Source organism: Pseudopodoces humilis, chromosome 5 (assembly GCF_049639895.1).
Source record: "Pseudopodoces humilis isolate 2021_Gansu_Grassland_sample_001 chromosome 5, ASM4963989v1, whole genome shotgun sequence".
In the NCBI taxonomy this organism is placed as follows: domain Eukaryota; kingdom Metazoa; phylum Chordata; class Aves; order Passeriformes; family Paridae; genus Pseudopodoces; species Pseudopodoces humilis.
Genome location: NC_142204.1, coordinates 72,596,177 through 72,614,085, shown reverse-complemented (window position 1 = coordinate 72,614,085; position 17,909 = coordinate 72,596,177). Strand labels below are relative to the sequence as shown.

Sequence of the window (17,909 nt, the reverse complement as noted above, 5' to 3'; positions counted from 1 at the left end):
AGACCTGGCTCCAGGATTTGTGCCTCCACCAGAACTTTGTTTTTAATACCCATGTAAGAGTCTTCTTTAAAACACAAGGTGTGCTGGGACCTGATGGAATCCAGTGTGCTGGTGGGGAAGCTCTGGGTCTGCTCTGTATTGGTGTCTCAGAGGCAGCCTGCAGGGGAACTGCAGCACTAGGGCCAGTTCTTCGACTCATGACTTGAGTAGAGCTGGGGGCTGGGATGCAGGAAGTGAAAAGGGCTGAAGTTAAAACAGGAACTCGGAGCAGACACAGGCCCAAAGCTGTTGCTGGAAGCAGGTGCCTGAGAAAAAAGCAGTGAGTTTGCCAGCAGGAACTGGTGAGCCTTTAAAGGTAAGAAAACTTGAGGGGCTTTTGGGAGTGGAAAGTGAGAAATGACTACAAAAAAGTGTAGCATTTAGTGGGCAAAGAGAACTCCTTCCTGACCAAACATGTTTAGGTGGACAGTGCTTGGCATGTGCTTCTCAGGCTGTTGTCCTGTCATCATTGTGGTTCTTGTGTTTGAGGGTCTAAAGAATCACATTTCCAAATCTACCAGCACAACTGTGCTGTGTGTTAGCCCTGTATTTGTGCTGTAGTGGATGTTTTCCATGGGAAAATGGGACAAAAAAAGGGCTGAGATGCTACCCTGGCTGATATTTCTCTTATAGACAGTGTCCAGAGCCTCAAGATGAGATTACAGCCTGTGCTTTGTCACAGTTCCCACAATGCATGGTGGGTACCTTTGGAGAATGGGTGCTCAGGAACCATTTACAGCAGCATTTAAAACCTTGAACCATCTTATTTGAGCTCACATCAGCTGTCCTGATGACGAGCAGTCCTGTGATAGCTGGTTATTACTGCTGGTTTATGCTTTACAAAAATGAGCAACAAACTTAAAATCTTTGGCATGAGAGATGCCAATAAATGAGGGAGGGAAAAAGGAGAAAGGTGGTGTTAGAGGGGGCTGTGCTGTCTACATGAGCCTTTCTGCTTCCCCTGCTTCTAGTTGCAATTAGCTGCATTCAGTTTGGCACTGGATTGCTGTCAGTGGGGAATGTCAGACCAGCTATGGTCCTGAGGCACCTGGAGAAGGCCTAAAACCAGGTCTCCACTGTATATCGGCCTTAGCCCTTGATCTTCTCTCTTAGCTGACTAGCTTGGCCTCTATTTAACAAAAGAAATAATAATCTCTGCTGTGCTCATTTGGTTGCTGTTCTCTTCACTCCCTGGTCTTACAGTGCTGGTTCTCCAGAAAGAACAACCTGAAACTCATCTGGAAAGGACAGCTTAAAACTGAGCAGTGCACTGCACTAAACCATAAGGTTATTCACTTAAGCACTTATTCCTACTTTTGATGTGGAACAGTTAATTACTTAGCACAAACAGAATTACTTTATTACTCAGCATAAACATTTTGTTTTCAAAGACAGCAACTGCCCCAAGTGCTAGGGGCTGTCTGAGGCTTCCATACAGCCATGGGAGTGGGGCAGCACATGGTAAAAGCTGCTGTTAACTGAAGATCCAGCACACAAGAGCTCTCTTTCTTCCTGTTGATTTGGTCACAGTTTGGTGTGATGGAGAACAGGGCTCAGCTCAGTCTTTCCTGCACATTCTCCTCCATCTTTCTCTATGCTCCACAAAAAATCTGCTTTGGGTGACACAGAGAACTTGCAGTTCCTCAACACTGCAGGGAGTAAAAGGGGCGGGATAGGAAGGGATGGGGCTCTGATAAGAGTGATTGCTCTGAGGTGTAGGGGCAGACAATTTATCTTTTCTCTCTCTCTCTCATTTTGTAAAAACTCAGTTTTTTGGGGGGGAAGGGGAGAGGGAGCTTTTTCATCACAGTTTTTTTATGGTCACCTTGAAAATGAAACATAGATTTTGCATTACTTTTAATTTCCTCTTCCTGGGCCTGTCACTTCCTCCAGGCCTGCAGAAGCGGTTCCACCACAGCCTCAGCCAGTTTAGCCCTACAGTGCTTTTAGCCCCATTTCCCATTTTCTCCACGTGACAGACATGAACACCACGCAGCACCAGCCCTGTCACACCACTGTCCAGCCTTGCTCTAACCCTTCTCTAGGCTATTGGGCAGGGATTAAAAGGTTGTAAAGCAGACAAGAGGCTTGAGGAGTCCACCTGAGTTCCAGCAGCAGTGTCACGGTGCTGGAGCACGCCATAGTATTGTGTGTGACCGTGCTCATAGGGGGAGTAATGCAGGGAACAGCCTCCCACAGCACAGAAAATTAGTATGTGTTGGAAAAGCAGAATCTGGTAATTGGATGCAGCATTCATTTACATTATCATAAGGTGTGTGTTCCTGCTGCAGAGTCAGGGTGCATGAAGGCTGTGGTTTACACCTACACTCTCTGTGTGTTTTGCTGTAAGAAGTGCTAGGGCTCAGGAGCAGCTATTTTGGAGTGCCCTGTGCTTTTTGAGGGACAGATGTGTGAGGACAGGTGGCCTGTAAGGGCCCCTTACAGCCCAAGTTCTGCTGTGACTGAGCCATGTGTGGTCACCCCGGGTGTGACACCATGTCCTTGTTGTGCAGATGTGGAAAGCAGCTGTGGGACACGACGTGTCAGTGAAAGTGGAGGCTCAGGGAGACGACTGGGACACGGACCCTGATTTTGTGGTGAGTGTCTGGTGTAGCAACTTTTGTACTGGTGGTGTGAAGAGCTCCTGGCCCTGGGCACTTCCTTGGGGCTCAGTACAGCTGCAGCACCGCTGGCAGGGCAGGATCAACCAAGTGCCATCAGCTCCTCGCAGGTACTGGCAGGTCACCTGTCTGAGCCATTCCTGATGCATCCAAGTTTAATCTCCAGAACTTCCTACATCATTGCGCACCTCATGTCTGACCACAAGTAATGGTACTGAAGGAGTACAGAATAGGCAGAGTTTCTTAAACCTGCTCCCTGGTAACTTCCCTTGTCTTCTCCACAACACGTTACAAGACACAGCAAACACATTTTCTCTGTCCCACACGGTTTGTAACTGTACAGAATCCAGGATTTCCCTTGTTCATCTTTTTTCCAGATGAAAAATCCTACTCTGTTAACAGTCAACTTGTGCAGGTTGACTGATCAAGGTTGCCACAGATGAAGCTCTGTGCCTCTTACACTCTTGTTTTCTATCTAGTTTGAGTGAGCTGGTGAGGGAGCAGACGGGTTTGGCCTGGGGAACCCTCTGCATTCATACAGGGTCATGATTGTCATTTTCCATTTGGTTCTGTTACTTTCCTAATAAACCTCTCCAGTTGGACATGATTCCTTTGTTTTCGAGGTTCAGTCTTGCCTAAGTATTTCCAGTAAGAAATTCTAGTTTAGGGCAAAAATCAAATTCCTTTATCACAGTTTCAAGTTATTAATATTTTAGGAAAGATCTATACTGTCCAATTTTTTTTTCTTACTAATTTCTTCTATTTGTGGAAGCATTCAAACTAAGCATGAACAGAAAAAGACCTTGTAGTGATTTTTTCATTCTATTTCATATATACATATTTTCAGCTTTCTTGCATATTAGAAAAGATTTTATTGATGCTTCATTTTACCGAATATATGTTCAGACCTTCCAAAAAGCAACTACACAAGGCTGTGATAGCCAGGCCTGAGGTCATTGCGGTTTTTGGAGTATTTTCCCGAACAGTGAACTCCACACATTTCGGGTGTCACCTCGGCTCTGCGGAGTGGGTCGGAGCCCCCGGCCCGGTCCTGCCTTGCCCTACCCGGCGGGGATGGGGTCGGACGGAGCGCACCGAGCCCGTGCGGGCCGGGGCTGACGGCCGCGCTTCGTCCCGCAGAACGACATCAGCGAGCGGGAGCAGCGCTGGGGAGCCAAATCCATCCAGGGCTCCGGCCGCGCCGGGCACATCGAGTGAGTGCGGCCCGGGAGCGGGACCCGGGGGGCGTGCGGGACCGGAGGGCGTGCGGGAGCGGGGGGCGTGCGGGAGCGGGAGCGGGGGGCGTGCGGGAGCGGGGGGCGTGCGGGACCGGGACCGGGGACAGAACGAGCCCTGCCGTGGTGGGGACCGGCCCTGCTGGGGAGAGCGGGGCGGCTCCGCGGGCACAGCCGGGCCGGCTTGCGGCGGGCCGGGAGCGCTCCCCGGGGCCACGCTCTGCGGCTCCCTGCACAGGGAACCTGCACAGGGAACCTGCAGGAACCTGTGTGAACACCTGCACACGGAACCTGCACAGGGAACCTGCACACGGAACCTGCAGGAACCTGTGTGAACACCTGCACACGGAACCTGCACAGGGAACCTGCACACGGAACCTGCACAGGGAACCTGCACACGGAACCTGCACACGGAACCTGCAGGAACCTGTGTGAACACCTGCACACGGAACCTGCACACGGAACCTGCACAGGGAACCTGCACAGGGAACCTGCACAGGGAACCTGCACAGGGAACCTGCAGGAACCTGTGCGAACACCTGCACAGGGAACCTGCACACGGAACCTGCACAGGGAACCTGCACACGGAACCTGTGCGAACACCTGCACAGGGAACCTGCACACGGAACCTGCACAGGGAACCTGCACAGGGAACCTGCACAGGGAACCTGCAGGAACCTGTGCGAACACCTGCACAGGGAACCTGCACACGGAACCTGCACACGGAACCTGCACACGGAACCTGCACAGGGAACCTGCACACGGAACCTGTGCGAACACATGCACACGGAACCTGCACAGGGAACCTGCACACGGAACCTGCAGGAACCTGTGTGAACACCTGCACATGGAACCTGCACACGGAACCTGCACAGGGAACCTGCACACGGAACCTGCAGGAACCTGTGCGAACACCTGCACACGGAACCTGCACACGGAACCTGCACAGGGAACCTGCACACGGAACCTGTGCGAACACCTGCACAGGGAACCTGCACACGGAACCTGCACAGGGAACCTGCACACGGAACCTGCACACGGAACCTGCAGGAACCTGTGCAAACACCTGCACATGGCGCTGCCCCGGTGCAAAGGTTGCCCGCTCCTTCCCTGCCTCGGGACAGCCCACTCAGCACTCGGAAAAAGGAAGGTGTGGGCTCCCGAGGAGGTCGGGGTGTAGCCCTGAACACGGCTGCAGGAGAGGGGCTGGATGTCCCCCTGAGCCCATTGGGCCCTTGCCAGACCCCGGGGTGCCCTCTCGGGCACAGCAGCTGCGTGTGTGGCTGGCACCCAGGGGAGCCTTGCGCAGGCAGCTGGTCCTTCGTGTGTGTCCCCCTGGGTTTTGGATGGTGCAGGGACACAGGGATGCTCCAGAGAGCTGCATGGCTCTGCAAAATTCCACACTGACCTGCCCTGTTTCTGTGTCCAGCATCCATCAGCTGAGGAACAAGGTATCAGAGGAACATGAGGTCATCAAGAAGAAGGAGCTGGAAACCGGCCCCAAGGCATCCTATGGCTATGGGGGCAAATTTGGAACAGAGCGAGACCGAATGGATAAGGTAACAGCTGTGAAAGACTTCCTTGAGCCTCAGTGGAAAAGTGCTTTTCTCATAAAGGGAAGGGGCATCCCTGTTTTCTGGCCTGACCCTGAAGGGAGAGAATGGAGAGTTTGCATGGCTGCACAGATTCACACATGTTCAGCTAACCCATAATCTCTCTCCAGGGTCTGTTTGATTTCATTTTTGTAACTTGTCTTTACAACTTATTTGCAATGCTCCCTTTAGCTGTGAAGGATGTTCTGTGGCAGCTCAAGCCTGCTGCATAACAGTTAAATCTGGTGCTTCCCTACTTGGAGAACTAATGTATAGTAATTCCCTCCTCTCCTCATATTTCTGCATTACAGACCTCATATCTCCCCAAAATATGGCCCTATACATCAGATCTGGTCTATGTTTTGTGGTAATCATTACCACACTTCTTCCTGCACCTTTCAGCTTTTAATGCTTCTTTCTCAGAAGTGAGATTATTAGATTGCAGTAGAGTTCCATAGGTGTGGTCACTGTGGGATTGAACAATGCCAGGATGGCAGGGTGAGAAGGACTGTCCTCAAAAATTCCCTTCTCTCCCTGCCAGAGCCATTGTAGTCAGGAACTGCACACGGTCCTCAGGGGAAGGGACAGAAGCTGAACACTTGAAGCATCCTTGTGGAACTGGACAAAGGCCAGTTGCTCAACAAAAGCACCCTCACTGTGGTCCAGCAGAGTGTGAGCACAGCTCTTCCATTTTGGCATAGAGTGTCTGTGGTTCCTGGCCACAGCACCTCCAGCAGGGAGAGCAGGATCCTGGCCTGGCCTGTGGCCAGGTTTGCTGGCCCTGGCTGTCAGATACAGAACAGGGAATGGGTGCCAGACCTCTGCCTGCAGTTCTCGGCTGTGTGTGCCTATCTGCACTTTTCTCTTGTCTCCCTTGTGATTATCCACCGTGCGACTCCACCAGCACTCGAGAGCAGCTGGCTTTTGGCATCCTACACTTTGCTTAATGAGCTGGCAGTGGGTATTGTTTGTGAGATGACAGCCCTTGAGAGCAGAGCTGCTGCTGGCAAAGGCCATGTGGAGAGCACAGCTCAGCTTGGACCTGTTACCCTGTGGCTGCGAGTGTGTCAGCAGCATGTGGAAGCAGCTGTGGTGTCTCTGCCTGTCCCCCATGGATGCTCATGTCACTGTCTCTTCTCTCAGTGTGCAGTAGGACACGAATACATCGCTGATGTTAAGAAGCATTCCTCCCAGACAGATGCAGCCCAGGGCTTTGGCGGCAAGTTTGGAGTCCAGCGGGACCGAGCTGACAAGGTGCGTTGGACAGTGCAGCTGAAATACGTACCTGTGGCCTGTGCTGCCCCTAGAGCACTGCTGCATGCTAGTCTGTGGCTGTTTTCAAAGCTTGGAGCATGAAGGGTGTGCCCTGTGCCGTGGTGTTGCTGAAGCACAGCTCACCTGTACAGGGCAGTGACCGATGACACAGTGGGGTGTAGCTGTGGAGGGAACTGCTGTGCATTGCTGTGGTGGGCCTGATCCAGGCAGAACACTGTTTGTCCAGGGGCTGTGGTGTTTGCTCCTGCATGCTGCAGCACAAGACAGGGAGCCAGTAATAGCCTGGCCCCAGAGGAAGGGAGGCTGAGATCCATCTTGGCCTTCAGGATGATTGACAGTCCTTCCCTTCTTGTTCCAGTCTGCACTGGGCTTTGAATACAAGGGTGAGGTGGAGAAACACTCATCCCAGAAAGGCAAGTCCATGGGCATATGTGGCCCCTTGACTCTTTGCCCAGCTTCTCCTCTGCTGCCAGCATCCCATGCTGTTGGCTGTGGCACAGTCTCCTATCCCTTGTTTCAGATTCCCATTTCCAGTCCATCACCCTTGTGGCCCCATTCGCCCCTGTCCTGTCACTGTACCTCCTGCTTGTCTCTGTGCTTTGCTTTGGTGTAAAACCTGTCCTGGCTGAGCAGAGGAGACACCCCCACCCTGAGATGGATGGCTGGTTCTCCCTCTCCTCTCAAAGCCCTTCGTAGAACTGCTCCAGAGGAAGCCTGAGCACTGTCGCACTTGACAAGTGGTTGCTGGAAAATCAGCCCTGTAAGGAAAGGCACAGCAATGGATATGAAAGCAAAACCCTACAAAGCATCCAAATTTCATCACATATTTCTCTAGATCACAGCCTCCGTGGATTGGTAAAGATGAAGTTGTCAAAGAAGCCTCAACTTAGTCCCATGAAATGCAGACCTGTGAGAATAGCATTAGGGAACAGGGAGAGGTGGCTCCGGTTTACTCCTGAAGGGCAGAGTTTAGAGACTGAGCAGGCAGCTGTCTGAAAAGAGGAGTCTGTACAGCCAGGAATCAGGATGGAAGCTGAAATATCTCGGGAATCAGCCACTAATAACCAGGCTGTCCTTAGAAAACAGCTGAACATGGTTGAAGTCATTAATGGATCACTGGTTTCAGTTTGGAAAAAGGAGAGGCACAAGGTGCTGTGCTCTCACACAATGGCCAGTGTGCCAGGGAGAAGAGTGGGAGCAAGTCTGCAGAAAGGGGGGTTCAGCCTTGGTGGCAATCCCCAGGCTCAGGTGCCCCTTTGTGGAAGCTGAGATTCCACTACAGCAAATGTCAGCCCTTCTGCCATTCCTGTACTCCCGAGGCTCAGTGTCTTACTCACAGCCCTTTTCTGAGGCTGGCAGACCACAGGCTGAAATCCTGGCTCTGGAGGTGGGTGAGGGACTGATGTCCTGGCTGTCAGTGCCCAAGTCCTGCTTTGCTTTGCCTTCGTGGGTGACACAGCTCCCAGTGTCCTTGGCACGTCAGTTTTCTTCCTTTCCTCCTGGCCTGCTGTGTCTCCTGGTGCCCTGACCCCCATTTGCCTTGTGACCCCATTCCTCTGGGCTCTCATCTGTGGTGCTCCCTGCCATCCACTCTGTCCCCTCCAACCCTTCACTTTCTGTCGTGCATAAATCCATAATTTCCTAATCTCTGCTGCTGTCCCTTTTCCCTGGTGGCACTTTTCAGTGCTGCTCCCTATCTTGTCCTCACCAGCCCCATGCTGGGGGCAGCATTTGACTCCATATACCACCTCAGATTATTCCAAGGGCTTTGGTGGCCGTTACGGAGTGGAAAGGGATAAGGTGGACAAAGCAGCTCTGGGATTTGACTACAAGAGCCAGGCAGAGAAGCATGAGTCTCAGAAAGGTGAGCCATGGCAACCAGGTGAGGTGGGGGAATCTGAGGGGGCTGGGGGAGCTGGGGGAGGCAGCTGAGGTGGGGAACAGACAGTGGGCACTGTGCCTGCTGGGACTAAGGGGCTCTGTGCAGGACACTTGCAATCTGCTGCAAGAATGGTAGAAGAGCTACAGGAGCGGTTGGGAATGGGCCAGGTGAGGAAAGCCATTGCATAGTGCATGACTGCTGAAAAGAGTTCAGGCTAAAGGAAGAGAAGCAGAAGAGTTCTGTGGACATAGGGATCTCTTAGACAGCATGTCAAAGGAAAGGTGAAGGGGAAGCCCAGGCAGGTGCTAATAGCAGGTGACATATCTCAGGGATGAGGGAGGGCTGTTGCTGCAGCACCAGTGGGGAAATCTGGCCTTGATCTATGCCTTTCTCTAAGTCCCGGGCATGGAAAACCTGAACTCACACTGCTGCCACTCATCTCCTTCCCTCCCTTGTGTATTCTCTTCCATGCCCCAATCTGGATCCCTGTGGCTGAAGACTATTCCGTGGGCTTTGGTGGGAAGTTTGGGGTCCAGAGGGATCGTCAAGACAAGAACGCCCTTGGCTGGGACCATCAGGAAGAAGTGCAAGCCCACGCATCCCAGAGAGGTTGGGCAATGTTGCCAGAGGTGGTAGCAGTTTCCTTGGAGCACACACAGACCTGTGTCTGGAGCTTGTGGTTCATAGTAAAAGATCCAGCACGTGGCAGAGCAGCTGAGACACACTGAACCCCAAAGCACAGGGGCAGAGTAGGTGGGACCTCGGATTAGTGGGGGACATAGAATGTGAGTCCCTCAATCAGGACTCCCACACTCTGCAGTGCTTTCTCTGTGAGGGATGTTCCTGACCATAAGTTCATTGTGAGGGTGAGCACAGAGGAATGAGGCAGAGCAGATCCCAGGACTGCCTTGTGTGCAGCATGTTTGACCTCATGAACAGGGCCACGCTCCCCTCAGCTGGGGTGACTGGCCTCACCCTGGTGCCTTGGGCTCGGGTTTGGCATCTACAGCCCTGCACCCTGCACCCTCACCTGAAAGCAGGGAGGGATTAGTCCTAAAAGCTACTGTCCAGAGCACTTAGTTTTATCTGTATCTCATCACATATGGAACTAACTAGAGATAGCACATGCAAAGTCATTTCATTGGTCACAGCATACTGAAGTCAGAGGTGCATGCAAAATACAAAATACTATAAAATAGCATTTTTCCATACAGACTATGCCAAGGGGTTTGGAGGCCGTTATGGTGTCCAGAAGGATAGAGTGGATAAGGTAAGACTCCTGCAGCCAGCAATTGCTTGCTCCTAACCACTGCTTTTTGCCCAGCTGAAAGAGAAGCACAGTGGAGGTGCACAGCTCCCAGTGAGATCCCCGTGCACAGCTGTGGCAAGAAGAAACTGGCTGAGAGTGAAATACCAGAGGGTGCAGAGGGATGCAGCCTGGGGAGACTAATGCAGGGAATTCCTCGTGGCACTCTCTGTCGCTCCTCACTTCTCTGCTGTTGGTTACCCTCTGCAGGTTTTTCACTCCTATCAAGGAGTGCCTCACGGTCTGTTCAGGTGCTAAATCTTCCTGCACACCTTGACAAACTCCAGCAGGGATGGGATTGGCATAGATCAATCTGCTGTGCGTGAGAAGAGCTCACCAAGTTGCTGGTTCAGGTTTTCTGTTTGGGCTGACCCCAGACAAAGCCTCCTCTGCAGCCCCATCCCAGAGTGAGGCTCAATTCTGTGCTTGGCAGACTGCCCCGAAGGCTTGGTCCCCACAGGGGGTCCTGCCAGTGGGTGGTGATCTGCGTGGATGTGGACAGCCTAAAGATGCAAATCTTGGGGCATTTGGAAGAGGCAGTGAGAGTGCCCTCCCTGAAACCTCCTTCCCCTGCTGGGAGGCACGGTGCTGTGCCTGGTACAGCACCAACATTGCTGTCCTTGGGAGCCTGAGGAAGCAGGGGAGGATACAAACACACCAAAACACCCCACATGGTCCTGTCCATGCTGTCTGTATAGGCTGGGCCAGCAACAGAGAGGGAATGTTGTCCTGCCCTCAGAAGAGATCAGTGCTATCTGTGAATTTAACAACAGCAAATGGAGGGGCACTGACAAAAGGCAATCTTGTATGTGGTCAAAAACAATATGCAAAAGCAGATGAGGACTTGGTAAAAGGGCTGTGGGTCCTTGGGGAAGACGGAAGCAGAGAGGAGATAAGCAGTTCTTGTTGGACTCAAAGTGAACATGAATTTGTGCATTTTGAGAGTACTGAAGCATAAACAGACATGTTAAAAATCAGGATTTTTTTGGCAGGTAACTAAGTTTCAGATTGCCTGGTCCTCAGGAGTGGAGAAATGCTGAACTCGCAGCACCAGAGTAGAGTATAACAAACCCTCAGGCAGCCTGATCTCCCCTTTGGTAGAGTTCTGGACACTCAGTATCAGACTAAGGCTCACACAAAATACAAATGCTGTCATATACACAGCACGTCCAGGCCTCTGCTGTGACCTGTGGACACCTGGTTCTGAGCCTGCAGGCTGGTTTGCCTGCTCAGGTGTGTTTTCTGTAGGAAGAGCAGAGCTGCTGCCAGGGCTCCCTGTCTGCAGTCGGCCACCAGCCTATTGTGACACCTGCAGGCAGCACCTGGTGTAAAGTGTCAGGCTGAAAAGTGGCTCCTACCCGCTTGTTTCTTTTTGCATGAGGTATTTTTCTCATGAAAGCAGATAAACCCTTAAGCCTTCTCTATCTCACTTTGGTTTTCCTGCCCCCTCCCCACCGATGCTATTCCCAGTTCAACCTCTTTCCATATCTCCTGAAGGGTGGTATCACCACAGTGATGCCAGCAGTGTTCACACACAGGTGCTGGTTTCCAGCCTGTGCCACTGCACACCCAGCAGGTGAGGCAGCTCTGCACCCAGCAGGGAAGTGCTTTCAGGCCTCATGCCATGGGGAGTGCAGGGATGGACGCATTCCCTGGGCCTGGGGAAGAGGCAGAGGCCAGGCATCCTGCCAGGCATTCCACAGCTCCTTGCCATGGTATGGGGAGTGCTGCCAGCCCTGCTGTCCTGTGCCACTGCTCAGCCTCCCCCGCTGGGCTCCACAGCTCCTTTCCAGCTCTCAGTGCCACCTCTTGGGCAGGGACACCTGCGTCCTTGGCTGGGGGACAGCAGGCACGTCCCTAGGACAGGGAGGTGTTACAAGTGGGGACTGCAGCCAACAGCGTCCCCTGGGCCAGAGCAGGTGTACAGGTGAGGACAAACACACCTGGGAACAAAGCTTGCCATCACCAGTACCCAAAGCCAGCACTGGCAGGCATTGCCCAACAAGCTGAGCAATTCTTTCACTTCCTCTTGCAGAGTGCTGCTGGCTTTGATGAGATGGCAGCTCCCACCTCCTCCTATGAGAAAACAAGACCCCTGGAGGCAGGTGAGACCCAAGTACCAGCCCTGGGCTTAGGAAGCTGTGGGCCTCACAGTCCCTCCATGGCAGCATGCTGGCAGGTGTGTGCTGTGCTGGGCTGAAGATTTAACCTGGGCTGCAGGGCAGAAGAAGGTGGCTGAACTACAAGTTTCTCTGGAAGAGGCAGTGGTCTGGGTTTCTCCTGGATGCTTGGGGTGGTGGAAAGAAGACATAGGGCTGAGTCAATCAGCTCTCTCCTCACAGGAGCTTCCAGTGGCACCAGCAGCCTGCGGTCACGGTTTGAACACATGGCCAAGTCAGCAGAGGAAGAGAGCAGAAGGCAGGCCCGGCAGCAGGTGAGCCAGGGCTGTCTTGCCATGTCCTCCAAGACTCATGACACAGACTTCCTCAGAGCTTTTCAGCTCCATGTCCTTCTATCTAGTCTCTTGAGGGTAACCTCCTGCCCAAATTGCTTCCCTGCATCTGCCAAGAATGGCCACCAAGCTTCACAGTTGTCACTGGACTTTCCTTTTCAGCACACCAAACACTCATATAAGGACATACCTGCACCCAACCATGGTGCCTGTACTCTGACCCCAGCTTCTTTTGCCTCTGGTGCTTGGCAAACAATGTGGTTACTGCTCCCCAGCACTGCTATCCCAGCGGTCTGTATGTGGGATGCATCCCAGCAAACTGGAGATGGCACCCAGCCCCTGTGCTTACCTGCCTCACCGTTTGGTACTGTTCCTGCACTCAGAGGACAAAGGGGTGTTAACAGTGAAGCTGTCCCCCCACCACAATGGTCCTCTTCAGGACTGCCCCACTGTTGTCACCAGCCTGTGAGTGCCCAGGCCCAGAGCAGGTTTGTAGGTGAAGGAAAATGTTCTGAATTGCTCTGTTGGGAATGTGAACAGCCATTGTTCAAAGGGACTGAGTGGTCTGATGGCTTTTCTTTAGCAGGAAATCCCTCCGAGAGAGAAGGAGCACACTGGGGCAGCCCCTCCAGCCGTGCCAGCAAGGGTAGCCAGGAGCACTGCTGGGGACCAGCCCGTGTCACCAGGAGAACAGGTGCCAAGGCAGCCTGGGAGAGCTGGGGAGGGGACTGCACCTGAGGGGGGCTTTACTTTATGTGCCAGAAGATGTGGAGCATAGCCACAGGGTGTGAGAAGCTTTGGAAGGGTAAGGGGGAGCACTGGGATGGGGATGGGACATGGCTGCACAGCACCCGACCCCATGGGACGAGCTCTGGGTGTGGGTCAGTGTGGTGGGCTACAGTGGGCTGTGGTGAAGTATGAACAGAGTTCAAACACTGAGGGTCCTGAGGGTCTCCAGAGCAATCCCAGCTGCTGGTTCAGGAAGGCCTGAGTAGCTCAGCTGTTTCCCTGGTGTGCAGGGAATGATGCTCCATTTGTGCCCTGGCAACAGGAAAGGGGCTGCCTTGTGTCACGTGCTAGGAGTCAGGGAAGAACTGCTTGCAGTGAGTGCTTTGCAGGTGACTTTCCTGTTACTTTCCCACCTCATGGCAGGAGGCCAAAAGGGAGGATGAAGAAGTACCACCCTCTTTGCCACCAAGGCCAGCAGATCTGGATGCAGACCAGTGCAAGGTCCCCAGCCAGGGTCAGCCCACCTACAGCATAAGTCTGGATGTTGATGGAGGCTATGAGGAGCTGCCAGAATCCTCTGACTACTGTGACATTACCAGTGGAGGTGCTGACTATGAGGAGCTGCCAGCCCCGCTGGGAAAGCTGGATGCTACCTATGACTTTGGAGGAGATGGAGGTGAAGACTATGAGGTGATCCTTCCTCAGGAGCCCAGACAGAGCCAACCCCACCTGGGTGAGTACTGATGGAAAAGCCCATGTCTTGGGGAGCTTGTACCTGTCCACTAACCTCACTGGACGTATGGGACAAAGCCCAGAGGAATTTTTATCCTGAAGTCCACTGTGGTCAGGATAGCAGCTTCTGATGATCATGACTTGGTTGTGTCCCACTCCCCTGCCCAGCTCTAAGGTGCAGATGAGCTGCATGGGATGCTGGACCAGACAGCAGGAATCTGCTGGGTTGGGGTCTGGGCAGGAGGCTGCCACAGGCCCAGGAGAAGCTGGATGTGGACCAATGCTCTTGCTGCAATTTCCTGGCAAGTGGCTACTAGTGCTGCAATGGGGGTGCCTCTGGTTCTGCCCATTCTTCACATGGCTGGTGTTCCTGAGTCTGGTGGAGTCTCCTGGTGTGAGGAGTGCAGGCAGCCTTTGTCTGAGCACAGGAGCAAACTGCATGGGCCACTGTCAGTGCTTCCATCACAGCTTTGCTGGTACTGGAGATGTCATGTGAAGAGGTTGGAGTTATTCCCAGCCTTTTTCTTGGGAGAGGAGGGTGAAAGATCAGGACCCAACTGTCTCCTTGAAGAAGGCCAGGGAAGTCACACCTTGCTTTGGGCTGTGGTGCACCTCTCCTTGCCCACAGGGTTTGGATGTGCTTCCCCAGAGCTGGAGGGTGGCACTGACCAGGACAGTGTGTCTGCTTCAGCCTGTCTCATCTGTCTCTCTCGTGTTCTGCAGGGAACTTGGACAGTGCTTACGAGGGGCAGAGCCCCGGGCTCTGCGCAGTGGCTCTCTACGATTACCAAGGAGGTGGGTCTGCCCTCGGGGCTTCGGGGAAGGCGCTGTGCCCTGGCAGGGCTGTGCAACGGGGACATGGGGGTTCACCACATCAGCACTGGGGAAAAGACTGGGACTTGGTGGTTTAAATTTCTGCCTCCTGGGAAGCAGAATGAGACCTGACTTGGGAACTGTCATCATGTAGGAATGATATTCTCCAATTTAGTACTCCCAGTAAAAAAAACTGCATCACTTCTCCTTTCCAATTGGAGGCACAAAAAGGCAAGGATCACAGGCTGAGATAAGAGCAATGTACTGGAAACAGCAATAAGAAAGGAAACAGTAACAGCAACAATGTTAATAACCAAAGGTATAAGAAAATAAATTATTCACACAGGAAAACACCCAGCAATAGGCAATATTTTCTCAACCAGAAGAAACCCCGTCTTCCTTGGAATCGAGTGTCCCTTTCCCCCACCCCTGGCAATGACATGAGGTGGTATGGAATAACCTCCATGTCTTGATCATGGCCCCTCCCAGCTACTGCAAAAAATTAGCCTTGTCCCAGCCCAAAGCAGGATAGGAACAGAGAAACTTCATCTTCCATCTGTGAGGTCTTGCTCTTTCTCTGCTTTATCTGTGCTGTTGGGTGGGCTTTGGTTGAGGTAAATTCTTGGGGGTTATCAGAGCACTTGTTCTGTCTTCTGCCTGGGGGAAGGTGGGAGGAAGAATGCAAACCAGCTCTCTCTGGGGTTCTCTTTGCAGAGAGTGACTGTCTTTTCTTGACAATTTTTGCAGATGGAGATGATGAGATTTCTTTTGATCCTGATGACACAATCACACACATTGAGATGGTGGATGAAGGCTGGTGGCAGGGACAGTGCCATGGCAGAGTCGGCCTCTTCCCAGCAAATTATGTGAAGCTTCTGCAATGAAGTGCAAGCTGCTTCCTTACAAACTTTTGCCTCTATTTTGATTTGACACTGGCCAAATGCCAGGCACCCACAAAAGTCACTCACTCACCCTCCCCTGCCACAGCTGGGCAGAGGAAGGAAAAATTTAATGAAGCCTTTGTGAACTAAGGGCCAGGAGAAAACACTCCAAGGCCAAAACAGGCTTGACTTAGAGGTAAAAAATGAATTTATTACTAACAGAGTCAGAGGAGGATAATGAGAAATAAAATAAGCCATTTTTTCCCCCTAACCCCTCTCTCCTTCCCACCAACAGTGCAGGGAGACAGGGCATGGGGGTTTTGGTCAGTTTATCACTAAGATTTTCTTGCACTGCTGTGGGAGAGGAGTCTTTCCTCTGTGAGACCATGGGGTCCCTCCCATGGGAGACAGTTCTCCGTGAACTTGTCTGACGCAGGTCCACTCTCGTGAGCAGCAGTCCTTCCAAAACTGTCGTGGCATAGGTCTCTCTTCCACAGGGTGCAGTCCTCCAAGGACAAGCGGCTCCAGCCTGGAAGCAGGGCCCTCTCTCCACTGGGTCTTCCACAAGCATCCACCTGCTCCAGCGTGGGCACCTCTGCCACAGGCTGTGGGTGGATCTCTGCATTCCCCATGGATCCCCATGGGCTGTGGGTGGATCTCTGCATTCCCCATGGATCCCCATGGGCTGTGGGTGGATCTCTGCATCCCCCATGGATCCCCACAGGCTGCAGGGGTACAGCTGCTTCACCATGGTCATCACCATGGCCTGCAGACGAATTTCAGCTTGGGCACCTGGAGCACCTCCTGCCCCTCCTTCCCCACTGACCTTGGTGTCTCCATGTTGTTTCCCTCACATGTTTTCACCTCCTCCTCTTCTCTAGCTGGAATTAAAATTGCTCCTCACTTTGTTTTGACTTTCTTATGCAATCTGATATCAGAGGTGTTACCATCATCTCTAACTGGCCCAGCCTTGGCCAGCAGCATGTTCCATCTTCAGAGCCATCAGGGATTGGTTCTGCCGGACATGGTGGAAGCTTCCAGCAGCTTCTCAGAGGTGCCACCTCTGTGGCCCACCTTGCTACCATATCCAGGCTGTGCAAAACCAACACATTCCACCTCTTGCCTCTGCGAATAATGCATTTAAGAAGAAAATCAAAACAAAGTGGGCACAGTTTTGGTTTTTTCCTAGTCAGGGAAGAGGTGGAGGTGAGAACATGTGAGGGAAACAGCACAGAGACGCCAAGGTCAGTGGAGACAGAGGGGCGGGAAGTGCTCAGCGCCGGAGCCAAGATTCCTCTGCAGGCCATGGTGAAGACCATGGTGTGAAGTGTTTTCTCAGTCCTTATCTCAACTCATGAACCCTTCATTTAATTTTTTTTCCCTCCTCTGCCCAGCTGTGGCAGGGGAGGGTTAGTGAGTGACTTTTGTGGGTGCTTGGCATTTGGCCAGTGTCAAATCATGCCTCTCAGTGTCAGCCTCTCTCTGCTTCAGCCTTTCCCATGTTATCAGCTTCATTTGGCTCAGCTTGGTATATCTACATAGCAAGGAACAAACTGGCAGTGCCAGGGGGAATGTTTTGTCTTATGCCCAAGAAGATTTTGATTCCCATCCACTTCCAGGTGGGAAAGGTGGGATGGTTTAAGAGCATGTGAGTGCAGTATAAGGTCTCTTCTATCTAGGCTGCCCCACCTGTCAGCCAGCAGGTCTGCGGGATTGTGTCCTGTTCCCAGTGGGGTAATTCCCAGAGCAGAAATACCAAATCTAGTCCAGGCAAAGCAGAAGGGGCATGAGCTCTGGGACTTTGGTCAGTTGCTGTGGCCCTGGATCTCATCCTAGTCAGGGGGCAGGGAAAAGAGCACTTGGAAAGCCAAGTTGTGTTTATTCCAAGGAAGGGTTTCCATTTTTAGGAAACATTTTAGGAAACATTTTTATGTTTGCAACATGGACCAGAAAAACAGGAACATGGTCTGTGTGCCCCTTTTGGGCACAGGTGTGTCTGTCCCTTGGGGCTGTGCCCTCCCTCACAGCTTCTGCTCTGGCCTGGCTCAAATTGTGTCCTGATGGTTCTGTGACAGCTCGTGTCCCCTGTGCCTGCTGGAGACTCCTGAAAAAGCCCCCTGACTTTTCAGCACAGATGTGGGGAAAAGGCTGGGCAAGCGGGAGGAAAGATGGGAGGAAACATTTTATTGCTAATGTTTAAAACAGTTTTCAGAAATGCAAAGTAAAGAACTCCCTCAAGCCAGTACCTCTTAGTAATTAGAATTATTCCTCTGTGGGATGCAGGTACCATCACAGCAGGAATAAGCTGCTCAGGGATATCTACTCAGGGATAGCTGAGTAGAACAGCACCTG

The 17,909-nt window shown here is 52.4% G+C and overlaps 1 protein-coding gene across 2 annotated transcripts; it reads left to right on the top strand.

Moving 5' to 3' along the window:
* The first annotated feature begins 254 nt into the window (after positions 1–254).
* LOC102107692 (hematopoietic lineage cell-specific protein) lies at positions 255–17,802 on the top strand. 2 transcript variants are annotated; one of them, XM_014261933.2, is made up of 15 exons: positions 255–355; positions 2,553–2,636; positions 3,801–3,874; positions 5,325–5,454; positions 6,631–6,741; positions 7,121–7,175; positions 8,516–8,626; positions 9,143–9,253; positions 9,859–9,914; positions 11,986–12,055; positions 12,293–12,384; positions 12,989–13,096; positions 13,555–13,864; positions 14,587–14,658; positions 15,424–17,802. In XM_014261933.2, the coding sequence occupies exons 2-15, from the start codon at positions 2,553–2,555 to the stop codon at positions 15,558–15,560; spliced, it is 1,521 nt and encodes a 506-aa protein (XP_014117408.1). In that variant the 5' UTR covers positions 255–355; the 3' UTR covers positions 15,561–17,802. The 2 variants fall into 2 exon arrangements, with proteins under 2 accessions (XP_014117408.1, XP_014117407.1); XM_014261932.2 differs by having other exon boundaries at positions 12,986–13,096.
* The last annotated feature ends 107 nt before the right edge of the window (positions 17,803–17,909 follow it).